The following is a 12,248-nucleotide window of genomic DNA, read 5'->3' on the forward strand; positions in this document are numbered from 1 at the left end:
TCATCTGATACCTTTGATTAGGAAAGTTACTCGGGAGGAGATGTCTGTACTTCACAAACAAGCAACCCATCGTAGTCGTAGGGCGTTGTCTGCCGCTCAGAAGTTTTTTGGCCTAATATTCCCAAGTTATGGTGTCTACAACACTCAGACTGAATTAAGTGCCTTATCATCCGTTCTTGAAAAACACATTAATGCTTCGGATGCTGTAGTGTCTGCCCTGGCCACTGAATTGACTGAAACTAAGAATGTAGCTCTCCAAAATAGAATGGCTTTGGACATTATTTTGGCCAGTCAGGGTGGTACTTGTGCTTTGATAGGCGGTGAATGCTGCAGTTATATTTCGGATTCTGGTAACGCTTTGCATGATTTTCATGAATCTAACAAGAAGGGTGTAGAGGATTTACATAAAGAACACGGTTGGAATATGTTAGATTTCTTTGATTCTGCTTTTTCAGGTATTGGTAATATGATCAGGTCCGTCGCTATTATTTTTGTTGTCATTATCATCTGTATTATGTTACTTGGTATTTTGATCAAATGTTTTGGAAAGTGTATTTCGGATGTTCCTATTAATGCTTTGGTGTTGACCAACGTAGCTGATGAGCAAAAGCTGGATTCTGTTTTGCTTTCTGATTTTGTTTCCTCTTTTGATGATTTGTTTATTAAGTGATGTTTTGTGATTATTTGCGTCGATTACTGTTTGTTTCTTTCTATATCATGTGATTAATGTCAGTTGAGAAGTGGTGTGGTGGTTATGCAAAGATAGGAAAGCGGTTCTGTTCCTAGCGCAACGAAGAAATCGCTCTTGACTGGGAAAGGATATCAATCTGAGACAGCGGTAAAGGCTGTTCTCCAACTGGGTACAAGTGCTAGTAACCTCTGACCCCGACGCTTCTAGGACAAAGAAAACATCGGTCGTTGGAAGTTTCTATGTTAATTTGTGCATGATGGATTGTGTTTAGTTTAATTGTGGTTGTTATTTTCAAGATTCTTTTTGTTATTGGTTGATTTCTATTTTTTGCATGATGTCTTTGGGTTCTTATTAGTTATTTTTTATTTTTTGTTTTTTGATTTTTTATTTTTTAATTTTTTTATATTTTCTTAGCTGTGATATGTGGGGTTTGTGTTTTTGTTTTGGTTTATGTGATCATTTAGTTTCGGAACACCCTCTGGGTGGTCCGAGGGGGGATGTGTAGTATATTTTTATACATTAATGGCCTTCTTATATTCACGTATATTTTACACATATATTCACGTATATTTTACACATATTACACGTATATTTTTATTACCTCAAATACACTATATTGAATACTTTATTATTTCATTTACGAACGATCTCAGTTGTCGCACATGTACTGACACACACACGAATTGTTGCGCATGCGCAGTCACACACACACGCATATGCACGCCCCCGAGGGTCTGGGCCAATCAGAGGCCTAGGAGGAGGGCTATAAGACTTCTGTGCAGAGGGGCGAGCGCCCTGCTTTTTGACTATCTCGATTCACGGTGTGACTGCTCAGTGTGCCTGTAATCTGAAGACCCAACCTTTTTTTGAATAAATACTTTTAAAACTTTGGACCTTCTTGTATCACTGAAACAGAGAAAATATTCTACATGGTCATTATTCGTTTTTCGTTTTTATTTTTTTATTTTTAAATCATGTTCGAAATAAAAGATTCATTCATTCATTCATTCATTCGTAGACTAGTGATTGTGTTCTGGGTAGCTAGCTAGTTAGGTATGAATGCCATTTAGCAATAAGCTGTCTTGTTTTACTGTATAAAGCAGGGGAAGTGAAGAAAATGTGGCGCAACTTGCGGGACACATACATCCGCAAGAAGAGCGATGACAAATGTAGAAGCGGTCAGGGAGCAAGCGTCAATAAAAAATGGAAATACATGGAGGCAATGTCCTTCCTAAAATCGTCCACAACAAAGAGAAGGTAAAGTTAGCCTATCCAGAAATGCACAACAACAATGATGATGATTGTGTTGTCCGGCAACACTTTCTTTATTTTCTTTAGAAAAAGTTAAAAAGTTCGTATTTGATAACAATGTATATACCAAATATTTTAGTTAATATTTGATGTAGTGACACCACTTCCTTTACCTTTAAACACTTCCTTTGTTTACCGCAAATCTACTTCCGGTTTGGGAGTTCGTCCTTTGCCAGAGAGAGACCGAGACGTTATGTGTGTTCTCCATTCATCATTCAACATCCATGTTCAGATTTACACAAAGCAATGTTGTTAGTACGAAATATCAAGTGTTTGATTGGTAGCTTTATATATTAGTCATCATTGGTTGGGAATATTATGTTTTTAGTTATTATTTTGTAGCTAGATTGTTAGGCCAAAAAAGTGGACTTTCTAGTTAACCACTGTTTGTTTACATCCTGTTGAAACATGTTTTGTGCTGCTTGTCTTGCAGTTTTTACCAGTTCAATATACCTGATTTGAAAAGCCACCCTACGCCTCTTTCTTTGATGGACTTTATTGACAAGGTTTAGCTTGTGATGTTAGAGAGAGAACATCACAATGATGCTTACAGCAGAGTGCAACTAATTAGCCACACAGTATGGTTTCATAACGCAGATAACGCCTACTTTCAACAGATCAGACAGTAATGTTCAATTTGATGAGGAGGATGAAACAGAGGATGAGGAGGACACACAGACAGAGAGGGAGAGCTCCAGTGTAGGGATGGAGACAGAGCAGACCAGCTCAGCCTCTTCAGGTATAACAAGTTGAGAACAAATTGTATCATTTGCACCTACCACTGGTGTGTATAACTCAAAATTAGTTATATTTAGAGGAGAGGTAGGGTCACACTCAAAGAAGGGGAAAAAAGTCATTAAGTTCTCTGCATTTGGTTTAATACATCGTTTTGCATGCACGTGCTTCCTCCTCTGTGCATGCAAAACTATGGATTAAATCAAGTACTGAGAACTTTCAGATTTTTTCTTCTTTGAGTGTGACCCTACCTCTCCTCTAAATATAGCCCCTCCAGGTAGCCAGGGTGCCAAACGGGTGCAGAGGCAGGCAGAGTGTGGCGATAGGCTAGACCGGTACCTCCGTTGGAGAGAAGAGAGGGACGAGAGGAAAGAAAAGGTGGATCATGTGTCCTCCTTTCTCAGCAGCTTGGCCCCCACCATGAGACAACTCCCCCCAGAGAAGCTCTCGTATCTTAAAATTAAGATGCAGGAGCTGGTCCATGATGCTGCCTTTGGGGGGGGGGGGGGGGGGGGGGAGTCTGAATATGTAACATATCATCATAATATGTGATTTTTTTTTCGCTCTCCTAAGCTGCAGTGGATGAAGGACGCCCCCATCCAGGAGGCTCTGCTGTCCTACACCAAGTGGCACCACATCGAGAGAGACCCGGCAGTGTTCAGCGTGAAGATAGACGAGGACTACGTCCACTGTCTCCAGGGCGTCACCAGGGCCAGCTTCTGCAACGTCTACCCGGAGTGGATCCAGTACTGCGCCAACAAGCTAGAGGAGCCGGTGGACTGTGATGAAGACTCTCCCCTGGTCACTCTGTGCTACGCCTAGTCTGTCCTGGGTCGGAGGTCACTCGGGACAGCCTCTCACAACATGTCCAACAGGTGATTGTGAATAAGATGACCACAAACAGCAACTCTGCTGCCATCCCTAAAGATGTTGTGGCCTATGTTGATGTGTGGTCCAGAAGCAAAACTGAGAATTACTCCAAGTCCATCATCCAGCAGCTGTGCGATATGGGAGCTGAGGTGACAAAAAGATTAAATAAGCGAGTCACCCATGTGGTCTTTCAACACGGCCATCCAGCCACATGGGATAAAGCCCAGAAGACTGGTGTGAGGCTTGTATCTGTTCTCTGGGTGGCCAGATGTAAAGATGACGGTGAACATGTGGATGAAGAGCTGTATCCTGCCTTCAATGATGAAGCCATTCCTGCGCTCAAGAGAAGGGCACATCGTTCTATGCAGCCAAAAGACCTCCCCGTGCTGACCCCCCAAAATGACACGCATAAAGAAAAAACTTAACAAGATGATGAAAGAGCTTCATCCAGTGCCGTCGTCACCTTTTTTTTTTACAGATGTGTCCCCTTTCATCATTGATGAAGAGAATGGAATAGTCTACAGCCCTCTGCTGAAATGGTCTGACACCATGGCACAGCGACTGAAAGAGATGAGAGAGAAAAGGGAGAACCTCTCTCCCACAGATACGGATTCTGATGACCCATATGTTGGTGCTCAGCCTTGCTCAAAGAAGAAAGATGGAAAGAAGCAGGGGAGGCTGGTTCATTAGGGCAATTGGACAATGCCCCACCAAAGGGAGAAGAGAGAGATTTATTTTCCTATGACTTCTAGACAGTGTTGCTTCTGAATATCATAAACCAATCAGCTAGTGTTCTGTGGAGTATATTCCAATTTCTCCAGTTAACAACCCACAAAGGCCTCTTTTGCTCAACTTGCCCTCAAAGACTAAGGTTCAGATCCTCTTTGAACCCAGTCCTGGGAAGAGAAAGAGGGGCAAGAGTGAAACCACAGGGCCTATGTTGGCCCCTGCCAAGAGAAAAAAAGATTCTGTGTCAAGTGAAAAGAAGAAGGAGCGCCATATTATCCAAATGTGTTGCTTGTGCCAGAGGGTGTGCCAAAGGCTCTTGAACGGCAGTGTGAATGTGGCAGTGTAAGACATGTTCCACCTCCGTTTCAAGTAGGAATGACCTCTTAAGTCATTACAAACTAAAACTAACTAACTAAAACAAACTAATCCATGTACATATTTGGACTGCCCTTGCTCCTTTATAACATGGAATGCTCTGATTGTTCACCAGAGTAGAGTGCATTCCACACAAGTGTCTCAGAGACCTACAGGTGAACACTTTGTTCATTTTGATCAGCTTGTGTCCTTTTTGTCCTGTTGCGTTTGCCGTAGCTGCTTTTCCGGGTTCAGAGCACCGCTGGCGTCCGCGTTGCGACTGCCGCTTCTGTTTCTCTGTCCTGTCTTTTTGTGTCCTGTCTTAAAGTGTCTATAGTTTCTTGTTTTCAACGTCTACCTTGTTTTGTGTGCCCGCCTTCCCCCAAAAGTCTCCGTTCCGGGCAAAAAAAAAAAAAAAGAAGGGTGTGAATGTATATGTGTTCTCCAGTGCCTTTTGTCCGCTTTAAGGTGGTGGTAAGTTGAAGGTTGAAGGCAAATGTTTCCGCACATTATATTCTCCCTCTGGGCTAAGCCCCGGATCTCCTACAATCCTAAATCCGCCCCTGCACCTGACTCTTGCCTGTTTTGATGAGCTTTTCAAAGCTCATTTTGTCTTCTGTACCTCGTACAACAAGGATCTGGCAAATGTGTACAACTTCTTGCAAACCACCATTTATGAGATTGATGTTCCTACCACTAAGGTGAACCCTAGGGTTGCAGAGTTGAGGGCTCGGATGCTGCATTGAGTTGATAGATGTTGTGTTTTATTTGCAAGAGCCCCCAGGCAAATGCAAATTATTTGACAAAGCAGACCCCTTTATTGGCATGTGGTATGAAGCAAAGCATAATTTCTTTAAAAAACAATTAAAAAGCTCCAAAAATATAACTTTGGCAAAGAAACACCAAAGTCAAATAGCATACAGTTGGCATACATTTGACCCCAACAGAGTGATGATCGGTCCAGGGAAAATGTTTAAATGTGATGAAGTGGGGCTGTGAGATAGCTGAGACTCTTCAGGTACCAATTGACACCAAGGTATTAAATGTTAGATGGGCCAAACACCATGGAAATATGTATCGTCCAGGTTTAGTTGTTTGTCTTAAAGTCCATTGTGAGATGGCAGTTTTTCAGAAAATCAAATGACAAATAGCCGTCCAAAAATCAACAAACAGTAAAACTTCACCAAATATGGTGAAATATATTGTGATCTGAGAAACGTAATATAGACGATTAACACAGACTTAAATGTAAGACTGTTTGGATTTGCTCAGTATATGGCGCTAATACATAGCTTTTTTCAAAGTTTAAAAGCCAGATTTTTTTTTGTGTATTGTGAACAGAGGCCAACATTTTATTTTCAATTTTAGAGGCCACAATTGTATTTATTGTTGTTTTATGTATTGCACATTTCTTACACTTTTGAGCATTTGATATTCAGACGTCATGCAGTTGTGAGGATTCAAGTTTGTTTGTCCCATACTGTTTCCTGTGAGATTTTAGTTTTTAAAGATTGTGCACAGCAAGCTCTTTAAAACCCAGCGGCCAACATTTTATTTTCCATTTTAGAGGCCACAATTGTATTTATTATTGTTGATGTATTGCACATTTCTTACACTTTGAAATAATAAATTGTGCTTTGTCAAATACTGATTTCTGATTTATTTTCCTTGTTGAGTTTAAAGAACCTTCCAAGTAAGTTCATGATTTGTATTTGTTGAAACATCACAAGAAAATAATTCTCCACAGATAATATACAGTTCTGTATTGAGTAAAATACAACTATAGTATTGAGTAAAATAAAACTATATATTGAGTGAAATACAACTATATATTGAGTGAAATACAACTCTGTTTTGAGTGAAATTGAGTTGTTTTCATTTTATGTTAGAGTTAATATATGAACACTGAATAGAGTAGAATTAACGTAGTAAATTTTACTCCATTTAGACTGCGACCAAATGTTATCTGTTGTAGAGTAAAAAAAAAAAAATATACATATATAATATAAAATATACTCTGATAGATTTCCTGTGTAGTCTCCACATTAAATACAATTATTGGGCTTGGTCAGTAGTTTTCTGTAGCTATAGGGGATAGGTCAGTGGTTTTCTGTAGCTATAGGGGATAGGTCAGTAGTTTTCTGTAGCTATAGGGGATAGGTCAGTGGTTTTCTGTAGCTATAGGGGATAGGTCAGTAGTGTTGTATAGGGGATAGGTCAGTGGTTTTTCAGAAGGAGAGATTCATTTGAGAACGTATTGACTCACTGTTCAATCCGATCTATTTAAACCAACCGTAATCACAGTAATGGGACATAGACTTTACACACTGGAAAATCAGCTTTTACGTGTGTGTGTGTGTGTGTGTGTGTGTTTCTTTGGCTTTCTGTGCATAGTGCCGTATGTCACAGTGATGAACTCATTGGTGATGTCTCCTCCCTGGCCCCCTCTCTCTCCCTGACTTTATTCTATCTTTATTAAATCCTCAACCATCCTTAAACAACCACCAACATGAAAGTAATCCAAGGGGAACCCTGTCCAACTATTCCTTTTCCAATAAACAGAAATTACTCAGTTTACCAATTAACGAGACTGAACTCTTTGTCCTGTGGTTAGAACAGAGCATAAACATTTACAAGGCCCATAGAATATTTGGCCCCTACCCGTGTGTGTGTGTGTGCGTGTGTGTGTACAGTAATTGTATAGTCCTTGGCCACGTCTCAGTGTATGAGCCTGTTGGCTTATTGATGTTTTGACCTTGGCCCAACACCCCTTTATCTCCATTCCTCTGGTCCAGTCGGTAGTTATATTAGTGGTCTGAGGGAACACCACTGATCTCTCCTGGCTCAGAGGAATGGGAGGAGGGAGGACGGGTCAGGTTGGGTTCAGTGTATGTGTGTGTGTGTGTGTGTGTGCGTCTCTGTGTGTGTGTGTGTGTGTGTGCGTGCGTGCGTGCGTGCGTGCGTGTGCGTGCGTGCGCATGCTAAGACTGTTATCCTGCTAATTCAATAGCCATCATTTCCTGTAGTTTCCTTCATGAAGTTGAAATGGAGTGTGTTTTGCTAAGAGATGATTGACAGCCTGGCTGAGGTAGGTCTCTCTCTCTGAGTGTGTGTTTGGCTCTCCTTCAATAGGCCCAGTGACAGTGAATGATGTCTCCCAGATGACCACATGGCTGGCTGTCTAGGGAAACGATGGGATGGTCCCAGTATACATATCAAAGGTTATCCTTATTGTGTGTGTGTGTGTCCGTGTGTGTCTGTGTGCGTCTGCGTGTGTGTGTGTGTGTGTGTGTGTGTGTGCGCGCCTGTGTGTGTGTGTCTGTGTGTGTGTGTCTGTCTGTGTGTATGTGTGTGTGTGTGTGTGTGTGTGTCTGCGTGCGTGCGTGTATGCTGCGTGTACACTGTGTGTGTGTGTGTGTACACTGTGTGTCTGCGTGCGTGCCTGTGTGTGTGTGTGTGTCTGTGTGTGTGTGTGTGTAAGCGCGTGTCTCTCCGTGTGAGTTATGCCTCTCAGGTGAGCCCACTGGCTGTGTGTGTACAGAGTCTCAGGGGAACACGCCAGAACTTCCCCTGGACTGTACATACATCATGTCCGATAATAAAGCCTTGTTTTTCTTAAATGCACCTGGAAATCAATCAGCTCGCAGCCCAGTGACCACATTATCATCTGTGTGCTGCTCACTGTTTGGTTTCCCATAGTCAAGTGTCCTGTGTCTTTATGTCTTGTCCTCCACGTCTCCTTGTATGTAGTTCAGTGGTCATAAAGGGCCTCGTAGTCTCCTCAGTCTACCTTAATGTTCTTATGGCTTGGCAGTCAGTCATGGAGGTTGCATGGAGAGAGCTGTTGTGTGAGCATGGAATTGAATCCCGGTGTGATACATTAACATAGAATACTTATGTTATGTTACAGGTCTTTACCCTGTGTGAACTCAGACTAATGTTAGTTCAGTGTAGTGTGGGGTAGGCCTACATGTTTTCTTTCCTTCTATATGACATATGACTCCCTGTACAGCACAAACATCCAGTATGAGTCCCTGTCCAGCACTACATTACAACAGTAGGCCTAAACGCTTAGGGTCCTGTTGTCCCGGGCCCGTGTTTGCTTGGGAATCCCTTCACACTAGTGAGATGACTGAGGTGGGATTTCTGCCATGGTCATTGGTGCTTTAACACAGAGGAAATGCACCTCTGTGTGTGTGTGTGTGTGTGTGTGTGTGTATATGTATGTATGTATGTATGTATGTATGTATGTTCTATGTATGTATGTATGTATGTATGTTATGTATGTTATGTATGTAATGCGTGTGTGTCTGTGTGTGTCTGTGTGTCTGTGCATGTGGTCTGGATGTGTATAGACAGGGAGAGACACGTGTCAACAGGGGACAGAGTCTAACAGAGATTGATGGGGTGGTGGAACTGATCCTCATGTGTGGCATCCCAGCCTCGCAGACATATCTCTCAACTCAGAATGCCAAGTCAAACACATGGGTCCACACACACTCACGCACACACACACGCACACACACCACACACACTCGCACACACACACACCACACACACTCGCGCACACACACACACACACACACACGCACACACACACACACTCGCACACACACACACGCGCACACACACACACACACACGCACACACGCACACACACACACACACACACACTCACGCACACACATGCACACACACACACACACTCGCGCACACACACGCACACTCACACTCAGACACCATGTGCCAGAGCACCAAAGATCATAGACCACCAGCGTCACAGCCCTCCGGCTATAAGAGCTCCAGACTTAAGCCAGCTCGCCCAGCTGCTGCTGTTGCTCTGCCCCAGCACGTGTGCTCTGTTTCTGGCCGCAGCACTGGCCAGGCTCCCATGAGGCCTGGGGGTTCTGGTCAGCTGCAGATGTGGTGCTGGATGGTGAGAGCCTGCTGTGTTGGGCTTCCATCTGCCCGTGGCTGATAGAGTGGGCTGGGGATGGACTTATCAGTGGACTTGTTGCTGCTATTTGTTCAATGATTCTGAGACTGAATGTCTTTAAAAGGATTGGGAAATAGCTAGGTGAGTTGACGTGAGGTGAGAGGAGAGGAGAGGAGAGGAGAGGAGAGGAGAGGAGAGGAGAGGCGAGGAGTGGAGTAAAGATACTGCGTTAATAATACAATAATTTATTCATTCCAATCCCATTTGACTCCTTACATGGTAGGTTTCAACAAATCATATTTTCCAAGGTGCTGTATACATGACATGGAGATATTTGGAAAGAGGGTCAACAGAGTAATACATCATCTCAGCTGAGCCGGCCCTGACTGCAATAACGCAAATTAACTAAAGCTCTTAAAAACTACAGACATTGTTATTTTCATTCAACGCCGTAAATCTGTAGCTTAGACAACCCAAAACACACGCACACACACACGCACACACGCGCACGCGCACACACAGACACACACACACACACACACACACACACACACACACACACACACACTGGGTCACTATAACATGTTGACTTCTTCAACTAACTTGATTTCCCCCAAATCTGTCTTTCCTCATTTTCCTCGCCATCAGAACCATGACAACAAAAACATAGCTCCAAAAGTTAGAACAGCAAGGTGGGAAGGATGCCATTGCGTAAAGGCGCACATAGCCTGAGGGTACAGTAGTGTCCAACATCATCAACAAATAACAAATATGTATGTATGCGTATATTGCTGCACATTATTGACAGATTCACATCTTTATCTTTAATTATTTTAGTTAATTGAATACAGCACTAGATTGAACATGCAGTAAATACCAGAAACACAAAGATTAAACTTGGCAGATGTTGTTGTTTTTTTGGTATCACTGCAGACATTTTGGCTGGAAGGCCTACCGGTTTGAGAATTCTGACCCCAGCCCACGCCTTAATCTCAGTCAAGCTCTAAAGTTTAGCAGGCTGGTATTGGCAGTGAAGGGAATGCAGCAGCTGTTTGCATGTCCTGTTTAGATGCATTATAATCAGTCATAATATGACACAGTCTGTCTACAGCAACTGATTAGTAGCTCCTCCTGCTCCTCTGTGTTCTCCAGTGATGGCACGTTTAGGGAAAGTGCAGAGAGGAATTAGAGGACTCAGACTAAACAACATGTACAGTACCTATGTGTGTGTATGTGTATGCTGTGTGTACACTGTGTGTGCGTGTGCATGTGCGTGTGCGTGTCGTGTGTGTGATGCAGAATCTGACTAAACAACAAAACATTGCATGTGACGTTATTGACTAATGAGTAGCCTTGCTCGACTGTATACAAACCATCAGGACACACAGAATTACAGTGTGACCACAGTGTTGACAACTCTCCACATCCAAAGATATATAGCCCTGATTCTCTTAACAATGTGTGTGCTTTCGGTGACTAGGGCTCTTTAAGCCGGGGTTTATTTGGTTGTCTGTGGAGGGATTTCTTTGTGCATGTGCGAGTGATTTACTTCTGTTGATAAACAACACTTGAGTCATTCAGAGTAGTAGAGACTCACAACAGGGTTCTTTCCTGTTACGCAAGTAGACACAGTAGACAGTATATACACTCACTGAACACTTTATTAGGAACACCATGTACACCTTCTCATTCATGCAATTATCTAATCAGCCAATCGGCAGCACCTCAATGCGTCCAAAAATGTGATTTCAGTGATTTTGACCGTGGCCTGATTGTTGGTGCCAGGCAGGCTGGTTTGAGTATTTCTAAAACCGCTGCTCTCCTGGGATTTTCACGCACAACAGTCTCTAGAGTTTACTCAGAATGGTACAATAAACAAAAAACGTCCAGTGAGTGGCTGTTCTGTGGACGGAAACACCTTGTTGATGAGAGAGGTCAACAGAGAATGGCCAGACTGTCAAGCTGGCAGAAAGGCTACGGTAACTCAGACTCTACAATTGTGGTGAGCAGACAAGGAATGCATCGAACCTTGAGCTCCGGTGAGCTACAACAGCAGAAGGCCACGTCAGGTTGCACTTCTGTCAGCCGAGAACAGAAAGCTGAGGCTGCAGTGGGCACAGCCTCACCAAAACGAGACAGCTGAAGACTGGAAAAACGTAGCCTGGTCTGATGAATCTCCATTTCTGCTGAGGCACACAGATGGTAGGGTCAGAATAATTGGCGCCAACAGCATGAATCCATGGACCCAACCTGCCTGGTGTCAACAGTCCAAGCTGGTGGAGGTGGTGTAATGGGCCTGTTAATAGCAACCAATCATCACTTGAATGCCACAGCCTATTTGAGTATTGTTGCTGACCATGTGCATCCCTTCATGGCCACAGTGTACCCATCTTCTAATGGCTACTTCCAGCATGATAATGCACCATGTCACAAAGCAAAAGTCGCCTCAAACTGGTTTTATGAACATGACAATGAGTTCAGTGTTCACTGGATCTGAATCCAATAGAACACCTTTGGGATTTGGTAGAAGGGGAGATTCACAGCTTGAAAGTGCACCTCAAAAATCGGAAGGAATTGTGTGATGCAATCATGTCATCATGGACCAGAATCTCAAAGGAATGT

General features: G+C 43.1%; 1 protein-coding gene across 1 annotated transcript; it reads left to right on the plus strand.

Annotated features, from left to right (window-relative positions):
• Nucleotides 1-3,627: 3,627 nt before the first annotated feature.
• LOC308154064 (microcephalin-like) lies at nucleotides 3,628-4,682 on the plus strand (the record flags this gene model as incomplete). Its single annotated transcript, XM_080527244.1, has 3 exons — nucleotides 3,628-3,964; nucleotides 4,086-4,234; nucleotides 4,473-4,682. 3 exons carry the CDS (start codon nucleotides 3,628-3,630, stop codon nucleotides 4,680-4,682), a joined length of 696 nt encoding a protein of 231 aa, XP_080383370.1.
• Nucleotides 4,683-12,248: the final 7,566 nt, after the last annotated feature.

Source organism: Nansenia antarctica, assembly GCF_963989245.1.
Source record: "Nansenia antarctica genome assembly, chromosome: 1".
Lineage (NCBI taxonomy): Eukaryota > Metazoa > Chordata > Actinopteri > Argentiniformes > Microstomatidae > Nansenia > Nansenia antarctica.